The sequence below is a fragment of the Perca flavescens genome, chromosome 12, assembly GCF_004354835.1.
Source record: "Perca flavescens isolate YP-PL-M2 chromosome 12, PFLA_1.0, whole genome shotgun sequence".
Taxonomy (NCBI): domain Eukaryota; kingdom Metazoa; phylum Chordata; class Actinopteri; order Perciformes; family Percidae; genus Perca; species Perca flavescens.
Window position 1 is genome coordinate 12644845 of NC_041342.1, and position 23694 is coordinate 12668538.

The 23694-nt window shown below is 41.0% G+C and overlaps 1 protein-coding gene and 1 pseudogene across 1 annotated transcript; both read right to left on the reverse strand.

The window, feature by feature from the left end:
* Positions 1–4755: 4755 nt before the first annotated feature.
* Positions 4756–7646, reverse strand: LOC114565933 (uncharacterized; annotated as a pseudogene).
* A 12428-nt stretch (positions 7647–20074) lies between these two features.
* Positions 20075–22910, reverse strand: LOC114565768 (uncharacterized). Its single transcript, XM_028594002.1, has 4 exons — positions 22712–22910; positions 21527–22607; positions 21256–21416; positions 20075–20636 (listed from the first exon to the last, which is right to left on the reverse strand). The coding sequence occupies exons 2-4, from the start codon at positions 22311–22313 to the stop codon at positions 20589–20591; spliced, it is 996 nt and encodes a 331-aa protein (XP_028449803.1). The 5' UTR covers positions 22314–22607; positions 22712–22910; the 3' UTR covers positions 20075–20588.
* Positions 22911–23694: the final 784 nt, after the last annotated feature.

Here is a 23694-nt window from a genome sequence, read left to right on the forward strand (position 1 = left end):
GTACTAGTACTATTCCAATTATAATCAACAACAGACCACACAAAGTGGTGAATAGAGGGGCAATACTTAACAACCTAATTGGAATTAAAACTACCACTGCAATGATAGAAAATCATAGGAAAATTAGATGTGGATTACTAAATATAAGATCTTTGTCTTCTAAAGCAGTACTAGTAAATGAATTGATATCTGATAATCAAATTTATCTATTCTGTCTTACTGAAACCTGGCTGGGCCATGAAGAATATGTTAGTCTAAATGAAGCCACCCCTCCCAGTCATATTAACACTCAAATTCCTAGAGGCTCAGGCGGAGGAGGGGGAGTTGCAGACGGTTTCAGTCAGAGTGTGCACAAGGCGACGCACTGTTTTAACCACACCCTCGACCTTGTGCTGGCATATGGTATTGAAATTGAGGATTTAATAATATTTCCGCAGAATCTGGTATTATCAGATCATTTTTTAATTACTTTTGAATTCTTGCTACCTGACCATACTAAACCAGATAGCAGCTTCTACACTAGATGCCTATCTGACAGTGCTATAGCTAAATTTAAGGAAACTATTCCTACAGCATTCCAGTCTATGTCATGCCTTAACATAACAGAGGACCTCTATGTTAACCTCAGTCCCTCTCAAACTGATACATTTGTAGACGGTGCTACGACTTGCCTACGGACGACCTTAGACTCTGTCGCTCCTCTCACAAAGAAAACGATAAAGCAAAGGAAAATAGCTCCTTGGTATAACTCCCAAACTCGCAAATTAAAACAAATCTCACGAAACCTCGAAAGTAAGTGGCGCTCCACCAAAGTGGAAGAATCCCGTTTGGAATGGCAAGAAAGTCTCAAAACCTATAGGAAGGCCCTAAGAAAAGCCAGATCACACTATTACTCATCATTAATAGAAGAAAACAAGAACAACCCAAGGTTTCTTTTCAGCACTGTAGCCAGGCTGACAGATAGTCACAGCTCAACTGAGCCATCTATTCCTCTAGCTCTGAGTAGTGATGACTTCATGAGCTTCTTTAATGATAAAATTATAACAATTAGAGATAAAATTCATCATCTTTTGCCCTTAACTTCTAACAGTTCATCTTTAAATGCAGGACCGCTAGAAAGAACGATGAGTCCCGACATATACTTAGACTGCTTTTATCCTATAGACCTTCAACAATTAATGTTAAAGATATCCTCAGCTAAGCCATCTACCTGTCTCTTAGACCCCATCCCAACGAGGCTACTCAAAGAAGCGTTACCCGTGGTAAACACTTCATTACTAGATATGATCAATATGTCCTTACTAACAGGTTATGTACCGCAGTCATTTAAAATTGCTGTGATAAAACCTCTTCTGAAAAAACCCACCCTAGATCCTGAGGTCTTAGCAAACTATAGACCTATATCTAACCTTCCCTTTCTATCCACGATCCTTGAGAAGGTGGTTGCTAATCAGTTATGTGATTTTCTACATAGCAACAGTCTATTTGATGATTTTCAATCAGGATTTAGAAAGAATCATAGCACAGAGATGGCACTGGTGAAAATTACTAAGGACCTTCTAACTGCTGCAGACAAAGGATTTGTCTCCATTCTTGTTTTACTAGATCTTAGTGCTGCATTTGACACTATTGACCATACCATCCTGTCACAGAGACTGGAACACTTAGTTGGCATTAAAGGAATCGCACTAAGCTGGTTTAAGTCCTATTTCTCTGAACGATCCCAATTTGTTAATGTTAATGATAAACCCTCCAAGCACGCTAAAGTTAGCCATGGCGTTCCTCAAGGCTCAGTGCTTGGACCAATTCTATTTTCCTTATATATGCTTCCTCTAGGTAATATTATTAGGAAACACTCAATTAACTATCACTGTTACGCAGACAATACCCAATTATATCTGTCAATTAAGCCAGATGAAAGTGGTCAGTTAGCAAGACTTCAAACGTGTATTGAGGATATAAAATCCTGGATGACCCACAATTTCCTGATGTTAAACTCAGACAAAACTGCCGTTATTGTGATAGGACCAACGCACCGCCGAACTTCGTTTTCGAAAGATAAAGTTACTCTGGATGGTATTACCCTGGCCTCCAGCACTGCTGTCAGAAATCTAGGAGTTATTTTTGATCAGGATATATCCTTCAACGCCCACTTAAAACAAACCTCAAGAATAGCCTTTTTCCATCTTCGTAACATTGCCAAAATTAGGAATATCCTGTCTCAAAACGATACTGAAAAACTAGTCCATGCATTCGTTACTTCTAGACTAGATTACTGCAATTCCTTATTACCAGGTTGCCCAAATACAGTGGGGGAAATAAGTATTTGACCCCTTGCTGATTTTGCAGGTTTGCCCACTTACAAAGAATGCAAAAATCTACAATTGTAATCATATGTACATTCTAACAGTGAAAGACAGAATCCCAAAGAAAATTCCAGAAAATCACATCATATGAATTTATTAAAATTGATAACCATCTGATGAGGAAAAACAAGTATTTGACCCCCTGGACAAACAGCAAGTATTCTGGCTCCTACAAGCCAGTTAGTCTTTCTTTAAGACACAGCCCCAATCCGAACCAATTATCTACATCAAATACACCTGCCTCACCTCGTTACCTGTATAAAAGACACCTGTCAACACCCAAACAACCAGCATCCAACATCACCACCATGGGCAAGACCAAAGAGCTTTCTACGGACATCAGGGACAAGATTGTTGATCTGCACAAGGCTGGGATGGGCTACAAGAGAATCGGAAAGCAACTTGGAGAGAAAAGATCAACTGTCGGTGCAGTTATCAGGAAATGGAAGAAGCACCACACCACCGCCAACCTCCCTCGGTCTGGGCCTCCACACAAGATCTTGCCTCGTGGGGTGTCCCTGATCATGCGAACGGTGAGGAATCATCCCAAAACCACAAGGGGGGAACTGATGAATCAACTGAAGGCAGCTGGGACCACAGTTACAAAAGAAACGGTTGGTAACACACTACGCCGTCATGGATTGAAATCCTGCAGCGCACGCAAGGTCCCCCTGCTCAAGAAGAAACATGTACAGGCCCGCATGAAGTTCGCCATTCACCACGTGGACGACTCAGAAGAGGCCTGGAAGAAGGTGATGTGGTCAGATGAGACCAAAATAGAACTTTTTGGCCTCAACTCCACTCGTCGTGTTTGGAGGGCAAAGAACACCGAGTACAACCCAAAGAACACCATCCCCACCGTCAAGCATGGTGGTGGCAACATCATGCTTTGGGGGTGCTTTTCAGCCAAGGGGAAGGGACAACTCCATCGTATTGAGGGGAGGATGGACGGGGCCATGTATCGTGGAATTCTGGACCGACATCTCCTTCCCTCAGTGAGAGAGCTGAAGATGGGTCGAGGATGGGTGTTTCAGCACGACAACGACCCTAAGCACACCGCCAAAGCAACAAAAGAGTGGCTGAAGAAGAAGCACATCAAGGTTCTGGAGTGGCCTAGCCAGTCTCCAGACCTGAATCCGATTGAAAATCTTTGGAGGGAGCTTAAAATTCGAGTTGCCAGGCGACAACCTCGGAACCTGAATGATTTGGAGGCTGTCTGCAGGGAGGAGTGGGCCAACATCCCTGCCGAAATGTGCACAAACCTTGTCACCAACTATAAAACCCGTTTGACATCTGTGCTGGCCAATAATGGCTTTTCTACAAAATATTAACATGCTGTTTGTCCAGGGGGTCAAATACTTGTTTTTCCTCATCAGATGGTTATCAATTTTAATAAATTCATATGATGTAATTTTCTGGAATTTTCCTTGGGATTCTGTCTTTCACTGTTAGAATGTACATATGATTAAAATTGTAGATTTTTGCATTCTTTGTAAGTGGGCAAACCTGCAAAATCAGCAAGGGGTCAAATACTTATTTCCCCCACTGTAAGTCCCTTAAGACTCTCAGCTGATCCAGAATGCTGCAGCACGTGTTCTGACAAGAACTAAGAGAAGAGATCATATTTCTCCTGTATTAGCTTCTCTGCATTGGCTTCCAGTGAAATCTAGGATCGAATTTAAAATCCTTCTCCTGACTTACAAAGCTCTAAATGGTCAAGCACCATCATACTTAGAAGAGCTCATAGTACCTTATTGTCCCACTAGAGCACTGCGCTCCCGGAGTGACCAGTGTCACGTTTGATGGTGCTTCCTGAGCTGGCAAAAGAGTGAGTCTTTTTCCCAGAAGGAATTGATCACAATTTCGGGGCGGCTATGAAAAGACTCTTGCCATCCCAGTCCCTTTCGACTCCATTTTACTGTTTCAAGTATACCTTTGCTCACTCTGCCGGCACTCCAATGTAACCTGTGTGAGTCTTCATGAGTTAACGTGAGTCAAGTTATCATTTGTCTGTGTTTTATGCCATGAGTTATATTTGCTATGCTAACATGTGCATTGCTAACTGAATTCCCTTGTTTGCCAGCCATGTGCCATAAGCAATGTGGATATATTGTTTGTTGTACTATCTGGAAAGCCTATGCATTTGTTTGTTTGCAGTATGTGTTAATTGACCACTTTCATTAATTGTATTATGTTTTTGTTATCCCTTTCTGCAGCACAAAGACAATGCAATGAATTCAAGGCACTCTGAATGATACAATAAAATACCACTGGTGCTGCATCAAACCCTACCTTCTCCCTGCTTCATTCCTCACTCCATTTCACCTGATGTCTTCTGACCGAGCCTATGTTTGCTCACCACACCTTCACTCCACCTGAACCATTCCCATCACCTTACAGTTCCTCCATTGGTCAATGCCTTCATGTAGTCATCATATTCTTGTTTACACACATCCAGGGATGGCATATGACCTCCATCCCTGGGTGGCCCTGGCATTTTTCTTCCAGTCAGTAACTCATGAGGAGATAAGTGTGTGTCGGATCCTGGGGAACTGCGCATAGACTTAAGAGCTAACGGCAGTGCTTCTACCCATGTTAGTTTTGTACCTTCACACGCTTTGGCGATTTTTCTTTTCAGTGTCTAGTTGGACCTCTCCACTAATCCCTGATTGTGGATGATAAACTGACCCATATCTGTGTATGATCCCTAATGCCTCCTCTACTTTCTGTAGATGTTTGTTAGCAAAATGAGATCCATTGTCTGATCTGATTGTGCGTGGTACGCCATATCTGGGTACTAGTTCATTTTTCAGCCATTTTACAACTGTCTGTGCTGTTTCATCTTTACTTGGTATTGCTTCATCCCATTTTGTGAATCTGTCTACCATTACAAGAAGATATATTTTTTCCCCCTACTCTGTTCTCTGGCCCCATATCTGTGAAATCTATGGTTATGTCTTGAAAGGGGGCTGTAGGCACAGGGAATTTTCCTGCTGGTGCCTTGAATGGTTTCTAGTTATTGTGTTTGTTGCATGTGTCACATTCTTCCACACAGTTGGTGATGTCTGACATCCATGGGTTCCACCATAGTTCTTTCATGTTTGTCAGGGTTCTTCTGGTTCCCTCACGGGTGGGGCCGTGCATGGTTCGGAACAATAGTCGACATAGCTTTGCCGGAGCCACTATGTGTCCAGTGTGTGACCTCATATCATATGGTCCGGCCTCTTCTTGGATGTCTTTTAGGTTTTCTGTGGTTAGTTCTGTTGGTCCTCCCTCTGGTTGCAGTGTCATTTGTCTGGGAGTGTACCCTCCAAGTCTGCTGCTTCATTTCCTTTTGCCACCCTTGTGTCTGCTTTGTCATGTCCTTTGCACTTCATTATTGCCACTGCTGCTGGCGCTTTTACTGCTTCCAGTAGGGTTACCAGTTGATCCTTGTGCTTGATAGGAGTCTTGCTGGTGGTCAGGAAATTCCTCTTCTGCCATTGTGGTCCAGCTATATGCACCGCTCCATGTGCGTATGCTGAGTCTGTGTAGATATTGACCCTTTTCCCTTTTGACCACTACAGTGCTTTTGTGAGTGCCAATATTTCAGCCATTTGTGCCGATGCAGGTTGTGGTATTATTACTGAGTCCACTTTGTAGCAGCATCCATCTGTGTATAGCCAATGTTGTGCATCTGGCAGAGTTTTGTTTTTCAGGTCTGACCTGAGTTTCAGTTCTTGTGCTGCCACTTCTTCACAGCTGTGGGGTTTTCCGTGTCCCATTTTGTCTGCCAAATTGATGGCTGAGGTTACAAAAATGATGTGGGGTTGTCTCAGCTCCTTCTGTATTTTCAGTTTTCGTTCAGTACTGAACGTGAATGCATTGCTTTGCAGGAATGCGTTCACTCCGTGGTCCGTGTGGATCTGCAATGGGGGATGTATGACCAGGTGGGTAGTTTTTTGGACAGCTTTCGATCCAGATGTTGAGCACAGGATGTTTGTCCTTGTTCAATAGTGTCCAATTTTGAGCTGTGGTAGGTTAGCACTAACCTGTCTCCCCCTTTTTTCTGGAAAAAGAGTGGCATGAACATGTCCGTTCTTGACAGAAACATCAAGATGAAATGGAATGGTGTAGTCAGGTGCAGCCAATATGGTGGCCTGGGAGAGTGCTTCCTTAGTAAGGGAGAAGGCAGTTTCAGCTTCAGGAGACCATTGGAGTAGAGCATTTTGTTTCGGTTTCCAGCTTCAGCCATGAGGTCTCTGAGTGGTTGGATGAGGAGGGTGTAATCATGGTTTGGTTATAGTTTCTGCTGTACCCCGTCAAACCCAGGAAAGACATGTCCTGTACCGTTTCTGGACGAGGATACTGGGGAATGGATTCTCGATGTTGGCTGGATAGGGTTTGACCTGTGGCAGAGACTTCTCTTCCCAGGAAGGCAACCTTCCCCCTGCAACACTGGACTTTTCCCTTCTTGACCTTATAACCTTTGGATGCAAGAAATTACAGGATGGTTCCTGTAGCTTGCAGGCAGAGCTCAGCAGAGGGTGCAAAAAAGGAGACTGTCATCCACATATTGGAGCAGGATGACATTTTCTGGCAGAGAGGGTTGGGTTAGGTGTTCTGAGTAAGTCATTGAAAATGCCAGGAGAGTCTCTGTAGCCTTGGGGCATTCTGGTGTAGGTGTATTGGGTGCCACAGAAGGTGAAAGAAAATGTGAGTTGAGTCATGGTGGAGTGGGATGCAGAAGAAGGCATTGGCCAGGTCAATGACAGTGAAAAAACTGAGAATGATGTATGTTCTGTAGAGCCAAGTATGGGTCTGAAGCAGGCCGAACATCTGGCACCATGGCTTGGTTGATGAGTCTGATGTCCTGCACCATTCTCCATCCTTTTCCAGGTCCTTCTGTCACAGGAAACAGAGGTGTGTTCCAGTCACTACAGGTGGGGACTAGAACTCCAGAGTCAAAGAGCCCAGTGATAGTAGGAGAGATGCCATCAGTTTGCTTTTGGGAGAGTCTGTATTGTGGTTTCCAGATGACCTCACTGGGTTCTTTCAATGTGATAAGAATGGGCGAGGTATCTACCAGCCCCACACATGCGGACCACTTGTCCATAGGGCAACAGGAACAGTGGCCAGTAGTCTGTCTATGTCAGTCAGGTCAGCTGTGCATTTCACCAGATTGGCCAGGTCGTTGTGTTGGGGGATGTCCAGATCCAGAACTACTACTTCCTTTTTCTTTCTGTCTGCCACTCGTGCCTGACTCTCTGCTCTGATATTCAAAGTTCTCAATACACTCATCTCTCCCTAGGTCTGCAAACAGTCCTTCCTTTTTCCACTTACAGAGTATCTTTTTCCCTGTCTCAACCCATTGTTTCTGCTGCCCCCCCGGTGCTTTAATCCCCAGTTTCACCAACTAAAAAGAAGATTTATTTATATTAGGACAATGCACATTAATCAACATTTCTATAAATGCGCCAGTGTTAGCCAGTCAGCTAATTTTCAACTGTAGTACTAGTTGCATGCATGTCTTTATGGTGGGAAGAAACCGGAGCACCCGGAGGAAACCCACGCAAGCACGGGGAGAACATGAGAAGTGCTAACCACTGAGCCACCGTGCTGCCTTCAGTTCTTCCATTTCAGTATGCACAATCTTTCACTTCTTTATGCTATGATACAGTCCCCAACAGCGCTCTGGTAATTTTATTCTCTTCACAATATACTTAAGAATCTGCCTCTGTATCGAAATGTAAAACCTTTTCTGTCATTGCATTGAATTCACAACCATTGGCTTTTTACAGTATCTACCAACCGACTGCAATTAATCTAATTAAGTCAAATTAAACCAACTCTTCGATTTTTCTAACAAAGAGCTTTTTACGGTTTTATTTCATCCAATGTACTCAACTTTCCGTTGATCAAAAGCTTTTTACAAGTCTCTTATTAGCCAATTTATAGGTCTCGTTGAACCTTCAAAGGTTTACCTCTTTGATTTTAGCTTTGCCCAACTCTCCGGTCTCAACGAACCAAGAGCTTTTTACAGGTCTAATTTAGATTTAATTTTTGTTGCCCAATTCCCCAGTCACGGCAGACCAGGAGCTTTTAACAAGCTAATTTAGATCTAATTTTGTTACCCGACTCCCCGGTCACAGTGGACCAGGATCTTTTTACAGGCTTTCTTTTCACTCTGTTAACAGTTCTTATTTTGCAATTTTGTTTTACTGTTTAGTTTTCTTTTATACTCTTAAGATTTCATTCAATTTACCAACAGCCAGAGATGGGTAGTAACGAGTTACATTTACTCGGTTACATTTACTTGAGTAAGTTTTTGAAAAAATTATACTTCTAGGAGTAGTTTTAAATCTCTATACTTTTTACTTTTTGCAACACCAAAAATGGCGGTAGGCAACGCAGGCGTGTTGGTTGCTCTGCTACTTTACACACTTTTTGTAAAGTCCACACTGCCGGTAGAAAATTTTTATAGGCCTACTAAGGAGACAACTTGTAAGGACACAACTTGTAATAACATCTTAAACAACTGGCTTGACAAGGAGGCGTATTGGCAAGTGCAAACAAATAAGATCAAAGGCGTTTTTGGGTATGGAGAGTACACCTTGGCTGTTACGCTTGCAATTTCAAATCACTACCATCAAAGAAGAAAACGCAAAGAAACTCCTTGTAAAAAATCAACAAAGAATGCCATGATAATATGCCTCTGCCTACTTTTGTCGGGCGACATCCACCAGTGCCCTGGTCCAGCTGGCCAAACAACAGACAGAGCAAACCTTCCTGATGCGCCTACCTGTGGCGCCGGTGCATCTCTGGCGGTGGTGCTCTCGGGCAGTGTCCGCAGGAATCCGGCGGTGGATCGGGTGAATCCCTGCGTCGAGCTGAGATGGACCAGTGGGGTTGGCTCTTGCGCGGATGGCGGGCTGGATCTTCGGCGTGGCTCGTCGGCGGGACGGCGGCTCGCGTCCGCGGGGAGTGTGTCAGCGGCTGCCGCTGTCGGCCCTGGGCTTGGTGGTGCTTCTGTGCGGCGCTTGGGTCTGGACGGTCCGAGGCTTCGCCGTGGTTCGCCGGGTGGACGTCCTGCGGTGTCGGGAGCAGCACCCGCGGATGTGGGTGGCCCAGGCGGTGGCGGTGTTCGCGGAGCCGAGCCAAGTCCTGGACCAATGCCTTTGGACATTTGCCAAACAACTAATCCTGACATCGTTAGACCGGCGAAGTGTGCTGCTTTTACCGGCGTAGGAACTCGAGGTAATATTCCTCCAATTCCCACACAAACTACATCAAGCCTCAAACAGCAGCAGATGAAACTGTTTCAGACTGTAAATCATGCAAGCGTGTTGTGGGACGCAAAAACGAAGCCAAAAGGTATTTTTGGTGGACACCTGAATATACGTAGCATTATCTCAAAGACTGAACAACTTGAACATTTACTGACTGATTCAAACATCGATTACTTATGCCTCACAGAGACTTGGTTAACCCAAACAACCCCTTTATCTGTTTTTAAAATCCCAGGGTATAATGTTTACAGACGGGACAGAAGGAAAGGGAAAGGGGGTGGAGTCCTGATATATGTGAAAAACAGCATTCAAAGTCAGCAAATAGTCCTTCCAGAAAATAACTTGGAATGCGTGGGGGTAAACCTTACACTATCTCCCCAAATGAATTTTGCTGTCTTTGCAGTCTACCGCCCCCCTACTGCCACAAATGAGTTTTATGATTGTCTAAATGTTATACTTAAACAACATGGAAAAATGGAAGTTATTCTTATGGGTGATTTCAACTTAAACTGGCAAGACAAAACACGTAGGAAAAAGCTTAAAGATATTGCCAAAACTTGTCAGATGACGCAGATAATCCATAAACCCACAAGAATAACAAAGTCTTCCCAAACGCTTTTAGACTTAATTTTTACAAATAAACCAGATAGAATTATAAAGATTTATAACCTCATTACTGGGTTATCAGATCATAATCTTACTCTGGCTTCCAGAAAATTGTCAAAAACTCGCTTTAACAATCAGAACTCAATGAAGGGGAAATCCATGCCTTTTATCGCTCCAAAGGACATGGCCTTCATTGAAAATGAAATAAAGCAAGTAAATTGGCATAACACCATTGGTAGCATGCCCTGTGAGCCAGCCTGTGCTGATTTAATGTCAACTGTTAAAGACATTATATTAAAATACACCAAAAAAAGGGGCAGGAAAACAAATAAAAAATATAATCTACCCTGGTTCAACACAAAACTCTGGGAATTAATGAAAAAAAGGGATGCTTCTTTGAAAAAGTTTTTAAAATCAAAATTAAATACTGATCATCTGATTTTTAAAAGTTTAAGAAACATTGTCACACAACAACTTAGAAAGGCTAGAGCAAATTTCTTCCTTAATGTTATTAATGAGGCAAAAGGAAACCCCAAAAAGTTATGGAAGAGCATTGACAAGATACTTGGACGGGAAAAATCAGCAAATAAACATTTAAAACTTATGGTGGATGGCTGTATCCAGGGTGATGACCAGATTATTGGGGAATGTTTTAATGAGTATTTCATAAATTCAGTACAAAAATTGAGTTTAAGTTTTCCTAAAACTCAACTCACACAAGCTTTTACCTATGATGATTCTGCTTTCAAGTTTTCCCTTATTAACACAGAGAAAGTGGAAAATGTAATCTCATTTTTAAATAACAGCAAAGCTAAAGATGTATATGGTTGTGATACTGCTTTTTTAAAACAACACAAGACATCTATTACGATACCTCTAGCCATGATTATAAATAAGTCTTTTAATGAAAACGTCTTTCCTAGTGTGCTCAAGCCTGCCATTGTAACCCCTGTGCATAAATCTGGAGATACTCAAGTGGTCTCTAATTATCGACCCATCAGTATTCTCCCAGCTGCATCAAAGGTTATTGAAAAAGTTGTGGCAGAACAACTAATAGCACATCTGGACTCAAAGTCCTTTTTTCATCCTATGCAATTTGGTTTCAGAAAAAAAACATTCCACTGAAACTGCATGCTGCTACTTCCTTGAAGAAATTAAAACTAGCTTAGATCAAGGAGGAGTGGTGGGAGCAGTCTTCTTAGATTTTATAAAGCCTTTGATACAGTTAACCATGAGGTACTGATACACAAACTGGCCAAATATGATATCTCCATAAATGTCCAAAATTGGATAAAATCATACTTGATAAATCGAAAACAATGTGTGCAAGTAAATGGAACATTGTCTACATTTCTTGCATCCACTGTGGGAGTTCCACAGGGGTCAATTTTAGGGCCACTGCTCTTTTGTTTATATATTAATGACCTGCCTTTGGTTTGCAAGGGCATAAATATTGTTATGTATGCTGATGACACCGTTTTATATACCCATGGGAGAAGTGCAATAGACGTAGCAAAGAAATTATCAAGCGTCATGAGCAAGGTTAGTGACTGGTTACATCATTCGTGTCTTACATTAAATGTTGAAAAAACTGTAACCATGTTCTTCACAAATCGATCTAAACTTAAAACTTATCCTGAAATTTTAGTAAACGGCCAATATATAAAACACGTGGAGAGATTTAAATACCTAGGGGTAACTCTAGATTCAACACTCAGTTTTAAAGGTCATGTTAAAAATTTGTGCAACAAACTGAAATTCAATTTAGTTAATTTTAGATACATAAGAAACTCTCTCACCACTGAAGCATCAAGTACATACTTAAATGCAATGATCATTCCCCACTTTTTATACTGCATTACATCCTGGTCTCAGGCCTGTAAAACAGTCATAAAACCCTTGGAATCTTTGTATAAAAACTGCCTCAAGATTCATGACAAAAAAAACTCGTCAGTATCATCATTGTCATATACTTGTCAAATATGATCTACTTAGTTTTGATAATTTAATAAAACACTCAAATGTGTCTTTATTACATAAAATCATATACAGTGCTACTGCTCCCCCTCTGAAAAGGTTTGTAACACTCTGCTCCGAAATAACAGTGCGAACAACTCGAAGCGTTACAAGGGGGGAGTGTAGCATCCCACAACGTAAAACCCAATTTGGGAGTTCCTCTTTCTCTTGTGTTGCAATGAGGCAGTGGAATGACCTCCCCACGCAACATATTTTATGTACAAATTCTCACACCTTCTCATGCCTAACAAAGAGTTGGTTGTTGAGTAAACAAGTTTGTTCACATATATAGGATACTGTATTTATGTGGGTGTGTGTGTGTATGTGAGTGTGAATGTGAATGTGCGTGTGTGTGTGTGTGTGTGTGTGTATCCTTGTATGAATGAATATCTGGAGTAGAATGTACTCTAATGTGCCTAAGCTGCTCCAGAAGTTTTTACAGTGTGCGTGCTGGGAGGGGAGAGAAAGAGAGAGTGAGTGGGCTGATGGCGCCCCTGTTTCTACTGAACAGTTTGTTCTTAATTACTATGCACATCATGTCATTTATATATAGTTTTGTAATATTTCTATTTAAAATTGTAAATTGTTTTGTTTTAAAATTTGTCATACCTGCCCAGGGACTACAGGTGGAAATTAGCAATTGTTGCTATAACCTGGCCCAAGACATATTCTCTTGTTTAACAAGTTTAATGTTTATTTGTGCATTGTCCCTGTTTCAAATAAATCAATTTCCATTTCCATTTCCATTTCCACTTTTACTTGAGTAGATTTGTGAAGAAGAAACTGTACTCTTACTCCACTACATTAGGCTACAATGAGCTCGTTACTTTTCTTTTTACCTCTTTGGTATTCTACGCGTCATTGTTTTTATCCCCCTCGTACGCCTCATTTTAATGTTTTATGTTGACAGAGAGAGAGAGAGACTTCCGCTAAAGGCTCTACCACGTGACTGTTTCACCAATCAAACGTAGTTGTGCAGTCTCGTCTCGTCACCATACTCAAACTCAGCGGAGGGATGGGTTAGCTTACAGTCGCAGCAAAACAAAAATGGCAATGTCAGAATCAGCTGTCGGCAATGCAGACACAGATGAGGAGGAACACGCCAGAGGCCAGATCAACATGCCCTGGATTTCTTTCAGTTACCCGGCTTCACCTAACCTAACCACCGCGGTCCCGCATAAACTGTGTCATGACGGTGATTAACTACTTCAATCAACCCAGGGTTTCCCAATCCAGCGGCGCGAGTTCACATAAAAGAGGTGATGTTTGCACAAAATGACCAATAGCCACATATTTTACATAAGAAGAGCAAAATATAATTCTACATAAATACGAAGAACACAGACACAGTTTTACAGGCAAAACGCAATACAGTCGCTGCTTCCTAAAACAGGAGGACAGCTGGCAAAAAAAAATAGCCGACGCTGTAGATGCGCACAACTCTTGGCTATCAATATCACTTCCCCATCAGTCAGGCACAAGATCTGACCATAATTACACTTATGGTCAGATTAATACACTTCAAACCGCTGTGCGCATTACACACGGCAAATATACCCATCAGGGAATGTTAACGGGGCTGTCGGTCACTAAATGTTTTTTGTATGAGCACACCCCTCTTTTTCTATCTCCCCCTCTCTCTCTCCGCGCACCAGGCTCCCCCTGATCTTCTACGAACGGTGAAGCCGTTATCAGTGGAGTATTGATTGATCAGTAGGCGTGCTTTTACACCAGTTGATCTCTGATCTCCAACTTAACCTGCTCCCGACCAGGTTAGGCGTCCAGCATAAGTTACCACGGCGATTGAACCCAATAAGTGATCCACCTTTGTGATTGAAAGCATGTTTACCTTAGTAAAAGTGCCAAACAGCAGCTACATTACCTTGTTCTAGTTCTGCCTGCAGAGCCTGGTAAAAAAAAGTTTAAAGGTTTGGAAATTTGTGTTACTTGTGCTTATTTTGATTTGGTTATTAAAAGTTGGAGGAGTACCGTGGTTTAGACTTGGCGTCCCCTGGTCGGTGCACAGACTGGTCCCAGTCTTTTGGCACACGCCCTCTTTATCAGTTGTTGGGCAGACTTTAACTATGCTGATGGTCAGAGAGAACAATGCACCACTGTTGTCCGTCACCGATTGAGAAGTAACTTACTTTCATGGTCAAACTGCTATCAAACTGATATTAACTTCGTTGCTGCACTCTTGTTGCTTTCACCGTCATACAGTGCAGCTTTTTTGCACGTACAACAGTATCCTTTTCTCATTTTGCATGACTAAGCTGTCACAGTGCTCTTCCACTAAAAACACTAAACAAACAATACTATTCAACTATAATTTGTATCCTTATAAAGCATAGCCAGCTTGACTGATTATTTTTATTTCTTACAACACCTAACCCTAATCCCCAGTTACCTTTTTAGCACTGACTTAATATAGGGCTCTATGGAATCTGTTTTATAGCGTTTTTAAATTCTCAATTTCGCAAATCAGTCTGTCTCGTTATCACAAACTATTGGGCTGGTCATTAAAGCTGCAGTCTGTGTCTGTCCCCAGCTGGGCCATTACTGGAAAAAAAAAGCACTAGCCACCGTGCTAAATAACCTTTCTAGGGGGGAACCCTGTCCTTTACTTTAACAGTAACAACAATGTGTCAGTGCTTACCTGGACAGCGCTAACATGTGTCACTCTGAAAAGGAAAGATGTCTCTTTCTCTGCAGAACTTACAGATAAAACCTCTGGCCAGACACAACTGTGTGAAAAAAGTCGGAAGGATGGTTCAGATCAGAGAGGTTTGATTCTTGAAAACTTGCGGAAGTAGCTCCTACTACTGGCTGTAGTCCAATGGACTACAGCCAGTAGTAGGAGCTGTAGTCCATTGGACTACAGCCAGTAGTAGGAGCTACTTCCGCATGTTTTCAACCAGCCTATAGGGGGTTGGACTGTTGTCTTTCTCCGAAGATTCCCGAACCAAAACAAGTGTCAGCCATCTTGAATCTTCGCTACAGGCTTCTCAGCAGAAAACTGATAGATAGATAGATAGATAGATAGATAGATAGATAGATAGATAGATTCATTCATTCATTCATTCATTCATCCCGAAGAAAATTTTAGAACAATTATGTGCATTCAAACTACCGCGAACGTGGTACAGATCGGAGAATATGCAGGACACTTTATTACAGACGGAACACTCGACACAGCTTCTCCCGCCTGCTATGGAGACCAGCGGTTTTGCTCGATGCCTCTGGCCGGTAAAGGGACATCATCAGCATGGAACGTTGAACAAGTGTGCCGGTGAAAAGCTAACGCTAGCCGGCCACCTGATCCATCAATCCTGCTTGCAACAAAGTGGACTACAATCCAACTTCAACAAAACTCCCAATGCAAGTTCAGAGACTGCTGTGTTTTTTTGTTGTTGAACAAAGGGCGTACCCGACTATCCAGCTACCAGGCCTGCTGCTCTGTCGCCGGGTAAGACTAGTGGAGGTGAGCTGTGTTAAGACGGACTGGTGCAGAGATGGGGTGCTTGTATCCAACTAACTGCTGGTGGAGTTTGACTGTTAAATGCCGACCATTCTACATTCCACGCAAATTTACGGCTGTGTTTATACTCTGTGTTTACAGCCCACCAAGCGCTAATGCTAGTAGCTATGTGTTAGCTGAACTTTAGGAGCCTATAATGTGTGTGCGCTAAATGTAGCCTGTTTTGTACATCGTTTTTATGTAATGTTATTTTTATATATTTTAATTGTGTAATAACTTGAGCCACGGTGAAATGTTTCATGTATATGGTTGAAATGACAATAAAACCCACTTGAGTTGAGTTGACTGTCTCACTGTCTGTCTGTAAACTCCTAAGCCACGCCTGGCTTAGGAGTAGATGCTAAAGCAGCGAAGCAAGTGCATTCTGGGATTTGAGGTCTTTCATCCACATGAGCCAAAAACACATTTTCTGGCTTTTCTCTGCCTTTCTCTTTTTTTTTTTTTTTTTTTTTTATAAAATTTTCAAATATGACAGAAACAAACAACCTACATACAACACAAACATACATTTGGCTCACACATACATTTAAATTTGAATTCATAAAGCAAGAGGAGTCCTCTTATACCAATAAAATAAACAAGTAAAATAAACCAGGTGTACATTGCCGAGCATAATACATTCATATAGTCAAAGACAGGTACACAGAGATAAAAACATGTTAATTAAATGCTGGGACATTATTTCCAAGGCAGAGCGTTCTCAGCTATGATACAAACCCTCTTGCAAGAATTGTAAAGATATTTAAACCAACATATGACAAAAAGGGTTCCCATGTTTTCCGAAGCATATCATCTTTGCTGTGTAGTTTACACGTCAGGTAGTCCAAAGCAACATATTCAAGAGTCACCCTTTGCCACTGAACCTTGGATGGAACTTTATCCTTTATCCAATTTAAGAGAATACACTTCCTGGCACAGAAAACAAATGTTTGATGAAGTTTTCTTCTAAATTTATAAGTAATGGACAAATCAGATATGCCAAGTAACAGACATAAGTGATTATTATTTCTATTAGTAGATAGAATGTTATTGATTTCCTGCCCAATGACCTGCCAGAACCGCTGCACTTTTCGACAATACCACAGACAATGTGTAAGACTGCCAGTTTCTATTTTACACTTGGGGCACAGTGGAGATGAGTTAGAGTTGAATTTATGGCGTTGAGAGGGAGATTTATGGCTGGTTTTTGCACTCTTGCAAGCATCACTCCAGTCATCATCTGTTATATTAACATTAAGTTCTTTTTCCCATAAGCCCTTCAGAAAATAAGTGTTTGTGGTGTTATATCCTTTAAGGATATTATAGAATAAACTGCAGGGTTTAAAATCTCCGGCGTGCGGCCGTGAGGAGAAAAAAAACCAACTTGCATGCAAATATTATTTTTGAGTCAATTCATTTCATACGTGTGTGCACGTTCATAGAGGAACATGATTCAAACGTGTTTGCGATTACGCCATTCTGACGCTTCTACTGCCTCTGGAGCACTGCCGGTGGTCCGCCGACTCATTGCTATCTGGGTAAAAGCTATCTGAAGCCCAAACTGCCTTGACAAAGCGGTCTGTTTGGAGTCAGCATGGCAGTTATTTAAACATAATGGCCTTGTCCCAGAGTTTAGACATCTAGCTATATGAAAAGATAAACAATGCAACGTTTTTAATAAATGTAGCCTAAATAAAGCAGCTAATATCAACATGGACAAAATCATGAATGTACTAATTTGCTTTTTTGATAATGACCTGGCCAAAGTAGTAAAGTTTAGTTTTCATAATGATTCATTGAAGGATTATATTATTGCAATATGTAAATCCACATTGACTTTTAATTTGACATATGGTTGGAAGAAGTAAAAATTATGATTTTTATTATTGTGTAATGTCAGAAGGACTTTTTGCCAGTCAAATTAACTTGATGAGTGCATATTGAAATATTACACTGTTGGCAAAAAATGCATCTCAAAATGCATCAGATTGATGCTTTAAAATATGAAATATTTAAAATTTTCTTCTGGGGGAGCATGCCCTCGGACTCCCCTTGAGGGGTAATATCCTTCTCACCTTTTTCACCCCTGACCCGTTTTCATGCCTGAGTTATCTAAACATAACAGCCTTGTCCTGGAGTTTATGAAAAGCTAAACAATGCAAAGTTCTTATTGTGATGTGTTATGTAAGGACTTTACCCCCCCCCCAGCTCTTTGTAGAGAGAAAGAGCTGTCTCTCTACATGTGTAATATTTTGACACTGAGGGATAGTAGTATCCTTTGTAGCCACCAATTTCTAAAAACTTCGATGTTTCAGAGCATCAACACATCTGTCTGAAATGATCAGCTCATTTAGTTTGTGTCCTAGGTTAACATGCCACTGTGTACTCTGGCATTATGCTTATGTGGGGATTGGAGACACAAAATCAAAGATGTTTTAATTTAGAAGATTTAAATAATTAACAGTTTGTATGTTTATAGGCCACGTATTTATAATGTTACACCTCTTCTTGCTTAAAAAACTTAGCATAGTTTAACCTATTTTACTTTACTATCTTATAAGTGTTTGCTGTTTTCTTCACCTCTTTTAGCTTGATTTGTTCAAGTGAGCTACAAAACAGGCCAGCCTGTTCAATATTGATGTTACTCTTTCATCTTGATCTTTAGTTGTCATAGTGGATTTTGGATTGTCAGTTTGATCCACACTTCTTAAAGATTATGTCATCATTATGTCTGATGCTACTATTGTGCTCTCATCCTTGTTATGTATGTTACGTGTACCCACATACATCTTATTACAATTTTGCTAAATAGACTACATTTTTGGTCCTTTGATGAAGTGCATAAAACCATTGTTTCCATGGTAGCTGTTTTTTTCAGTGAATAACTCCATTGGAGTGTCTTGCTCTTTCACTTACTTTTGGGTGTACTTTATTTCTCAGCTCTGGGATGAGTGCGGTTGGCCACATTTGATATACCTTACATACCCGAGGACATTTCTAATAAATCCCTTGATGATAATTAGGGGCCGAGCAGCGAAGCTTTCTTTGATTTTGGCCACAGACACAATGTCACTGAGCACTTTGTACCGTGGATTCTTCAAGACATGTGATAAGTTTCAAAAATGGGAACCTTTGTATTTTTTAGGGACGCCTGTGTTTTTAGTGACACCTATAACACCTGTCTATAGCCTCGTTTGATCCTACTGTGTTGTTACACTGTACTTGCATTTGGATCATTACAAAAAATAATGCAAAATGATTATCTTAAAATAAAAGATATAGTATCTCTTACATCACATACATTATGAACAAGTATCTAAGTGGTCTTGAAGAGGATTCTATTTTTCTGTTACTCATTTTGACTCGGCCTTGACTAGTGCTGGTCTTGGACTTGACAAAGGTTGACTTGACTACACCACTATTCACCTTTTCATCTCAACATCTTTAGTTAATTTCTATCCTGGAAAATACAAGTCAACAGCTCCATCTTCTGGTAAGTCAGCAGAGCATTTCATGAATAACTGTAGCAGTTTAAGTGTTCAGATAATGTAGCTCTACACTGAACAATAATTGTTGCATGACACAGGCTGCTATACTAAGGGTGTTTTTGCAGGCATCTGTCATCCAAGTGGACCGAAAAGTGGACCACCAAAAACGGACTCAGGCTTTAACACCTGGCTCATTTATTTGGTTGAATCACACTAGGGTTGGTTTCGCACCTTGGTGCGGTTCTTTTGGGCAGCAATCCCACTCAGATGCCCAGGAGTATGAAGGCTAATAAAACACCTACACTGTAAAAAAAAAACAGTTGTTTTTACAGGAAAACGCTGGCAGCTGTGGTTACCAGGGAATTCCTGTAAAAAATACAGCAGCACAGTAGATAACTTTAATGACGAAATATGTAAATTGATTTACAGTGAACGAAATTACGGCTGAATCACATTAAAAAACTGTAAAGTCTACAAAAAAAAAGTGTTCATTTCACCTAACTGTTGTATTTAAATAAACCATTTCCTGTATTTTTTACATGTAATAATTGCTTATTGTGCATCAATAAATGATCAAATTAACAAGAAAAGATCATACAAAAAACTAATTTAAACTGGTACAACAGTAAAACTTTGCATTTTAAATGGAGCCGTTCTGTATATTATACATAAAATCTATTCACAATATGCTGTATTTCTACGTTTTAATTATCAAGTTATAATGTATAATTTACTTATAAACCTCCAAAATGATTACTAAGCCTACACCAAGACATGCGAAAATACATCTTGAGAAAAGACAAGAGGAAAACATCACTTTTGGGAACATTTATTTAACAGCAATCGTCAATAGTTGGACAACTGGATGCATTTTTTTCGTCAACGTATACAAGAAACAAAGAAGTTAAATGTAATTGTTCTTTTAATTATGACTGAAATACCAAATTGAGATTACCCTCTTTAAATCTGGACATTTTTCGGTTATAAACTTTACAGTCCTTCCAGAAAAACAAAAATATTTTGATTGTTGAGGGCAAAAATCCTTTATTATGCGGCACGTTTTCTTAAATTCGATGGAATATGCAGGTTATTTATGCAATTTTATGCGATGAAATTACAAAAATTGCAAAAATTACATATTGTGCCTTAATTACTATAACACACATTGTGGATTTAACAGAGTGAAAACTAACAGTACCTCTTCTCAAACAAACAGTCAGAGTCCACAGAAAGAGTCCATATTTAGGCTTAACGCCACTCGTGATCGGAGAGTTCCTGTATCAGGGTGAGGACTCGAGGGTTCACGTTGAGACGACGCTTGGAGTTTTTATTCTCTACTTTGGTTCCTTTTTCTGGGTTTATCGAGAAAAAACACCTGTAGAATAAAACCATATTAATTGATCAGTTAAAACACACACACACACACAACCCCACACACACACACAACCCCACACACACACACAACCCCACACACACACACACACACAACCCCACACACACACACAACCCCCACACACACACAACCCCCACACACACACACACACACACACAACCACACACACACACAACCACACACACACACACACAACCACACACAACCACACACACACAACCACACACACACAACCACACACAACCACCCACACACAACCACACACAACCACAAACACACACAAACACACACACTTTGAGTCCGGCTCTGACTCTGGTTGCAAAACTATGACTCCCACTATGGCCATGCCAAGACCCGCCCTACGAAGCACCTCGATTGGTTGGGGTTAGGCATTTCACCTTGAGTGGTTAAGGTTAGGGGATTGGTCAGGGGATAAGACCTGTACATGTAAGCATGGACGCCTGGCCAATAGTAGTATGTGAATGCTATTGAAGGGCGGGTCTTGGCGTGGCCATAGTGGGATAACAAATATTGCCTCCAGGTCCTAGAGTCCCAGGTCTGACAAATGAGTAAGCCATTTTTAGATTTTAAGTTTACTCACCTTTGAAGAAGTTGAAGCCAGCTCAGATGGATAATGGATGTTGAAACAGTAGTAGCTCCCGAACATAAGGCACAATGCAGAAATGAAGGAGGAGATGTTTGTGTTGGTAAGGTTCCGATCCAGACTCAGCATGTACCTTGTTGAGGAATAGCAGGACTGTCCTATAAACAAATTTAACAGGTTAAATTAATAAGCACTGCACTCACATGACAAATTCTATAAACAGGGCAAAAAAAAAAAAAAAAAAAAGAGAGATATGAAACAGACTTACCACAGACAATAACAGTGGGTGTCAGAGGCACTTGCTCCAGTTGGACCTCTTCTGCCAGACATGTATCTTCTACATGGAAGAACATGGACTCCTCCTTCTCATCAAAGTAGCTGAGCAGAAGCAGGAGCATCTCTATCACATCATCTGAGCAGCCACTCTGCGGTCCTCGCATCCTCTGAAGCCTTGCATAATTCTGAAGGAACTTCTTGCTCTTGTTGACACAAACTGTGGTCATGTAGTCGAGAAGCCTTTTTCCCTTCAAATCCAAATTTCGTGTGAATGTCTCTTTGAGGTCAATCCCAGTGAGTTCCTTGAAGTGTACGGACATGCCAAGATCATGAAACCAAAACGGCCACTCCTCTCTAAGGCATTTGATACTTTTGCCCTGGTTGACATGTTGACGCTGTGTGTAGAAAGTGGACTTCATTAGACATTTGACCTCCTCTGGATTAGCATCAGAGTGTTGGAACATCACCTTGAGTTTTCCCATCTTTTGCTGCTGGCTCTCTTGAGTTTCTTCAAGGGGCAGACATTTTACATTCCATTTAATGCATCCATAAGTGTCCTGCATTGCTGCTCTCTCTTCTAATGGGATCTCATCTGTGTGGTCTGAGACATCAGTCTGATGTTTTCTTTTTCTTATTTTGGGTGTTGAAGTGCGTCTCACATTTTCAATTCTGTTATGCAACTGTTTGACAAGGGAATAGTAGCCTGTTCCAACAATATCACCCTCTATTACATCTTGCAGAGAATTGGGGTATTTTGCCACCATTTTTTTTTGCAACATCAGTTGAATGCTTTTTACCTACATGAGGGCATTTTTCCATCATCTCAGTCACAACAATCCGGACCATTTCCCTCCTTAGTTTTGGGCCTGGCCTTTTTCCCCTCTCCAAAGAATGCATCACTTCCTCAGGAAATTTACTCCATGGAATTTCAAAGTTGTCGTCCCACTGTGTGTCAAGTCCTGGGCTGCTGGAGGAGGTTGATGATGAACTTCGGGGTGAAACAGAGAGCGATGAGAGCGATTGGGTAGCTGAGGTTTCCACAGACGATAGTGAGCTGTTCTCTGGAGTTTGGTCTTTAAATGACAAAAAAATAAGATTATGATTCACACTGTACAATATTACACAATGTCCATGTGTGCTTTTTAATAGTTGTGTGTTGTATGTTGTTTTTACTTACATTTCTGTTTCCAAACAGAAAGAAGCTTTCTGGCTTGTACAGGTCTTAATGCGGTCATCAAATCAGCCTCTGTTACAAAGCGTAGATCATCATACGTCTCGACTCCAATGGATTGCAAGTGCTCTTCCAGGATGTTTTTGTGTACTGCTGGAAGTTCTGGTAGGACTTCCATGATGGCGACATCTAGGAAGGTTCGCTCTGAGTCACTCATATTAGCACTGAAGAAGAAATGCCACCTTCAAAACAGAACAGAAAAAAAAGTATACAGTATATACACTTAACAGAGCAGGGACATGCATCAGGTAACACTTATATTAATGTAAAACCATTTACAGTGAGAACTAAGTGAGCTTTAATTGGATTTTATTTTGCCACAATACTGTGTTTTAGTGGAATGACTTGGTATCCATCAAGAATGTATGATTCCAAAGGATAGAAATCAGGCAGGTCATTAATGTTGATACACTGTAACCCAAGACTGTCCTTTGTCACAGAATACAGATGGTATTCTGAGAGCAAGATGCCTTTGTGGATATCCATCAAAACATACACAGATGTTTCATTCTTAATCAAGATGAGTAGAAGTTCACCAAACTCCATATACTCATCATTTCTGTACACAAGAAACTGTCCTTTTTTATATGCAGTGCCCTTGTACTGAATGTCTGTGGTAACTGTGGTATTGCTTTCTGAAAAGGCTAACTCCCTGACTGCATGTTTAATAGTGTTACTGTAGAGGTTGGGATAAAACGCACAGCTGTCCTTTACTGCATTCTTGCCCTGCTAAAAGATATGCCTGATACATCTGATGACGCTCTGACAAAGTTTGACAAATGTTTTTGAAGTTTTTCAAGTGTCTGGCACATCTTTTAAAATAACTGTGTTTACTTTCAAACCTAAGCGTCCATAACCTAATCAATGGACCAAATTTCAAGAACAGTGCTGAATAATGGCGCAAATAGTGGTGCTTGGGTTTTAGTTGA

What these genes read in the sequence shown, in the direction of transcription:
- LOC114565768 (XM_028594002.1), bottom strand. Translation starts at nt 22,313, where the DNA reads ATGTTGCAAAAAAAAATGGTGGCAAAATACCCCAATTCTCTGCAAGAT. An exon ending in ACCCACTGTTATTGTCTGTG is followed by an intron (nt 21,417 to 21,526) that starts GTAAGTCTGTTT and finishes ATTTGTTTATAG; the next exon opens with GACAGTCCTGCTATTCCTCA. An exon ending in TGGCTTCAACTTCTTCAAAG is followed by an intron (nt 20,637 to 21,255) that starts GTGAGTAAACTT and finishes TTTATTCTACAG; the next exon opens with GTGTTTTTTCTCGATAAACC.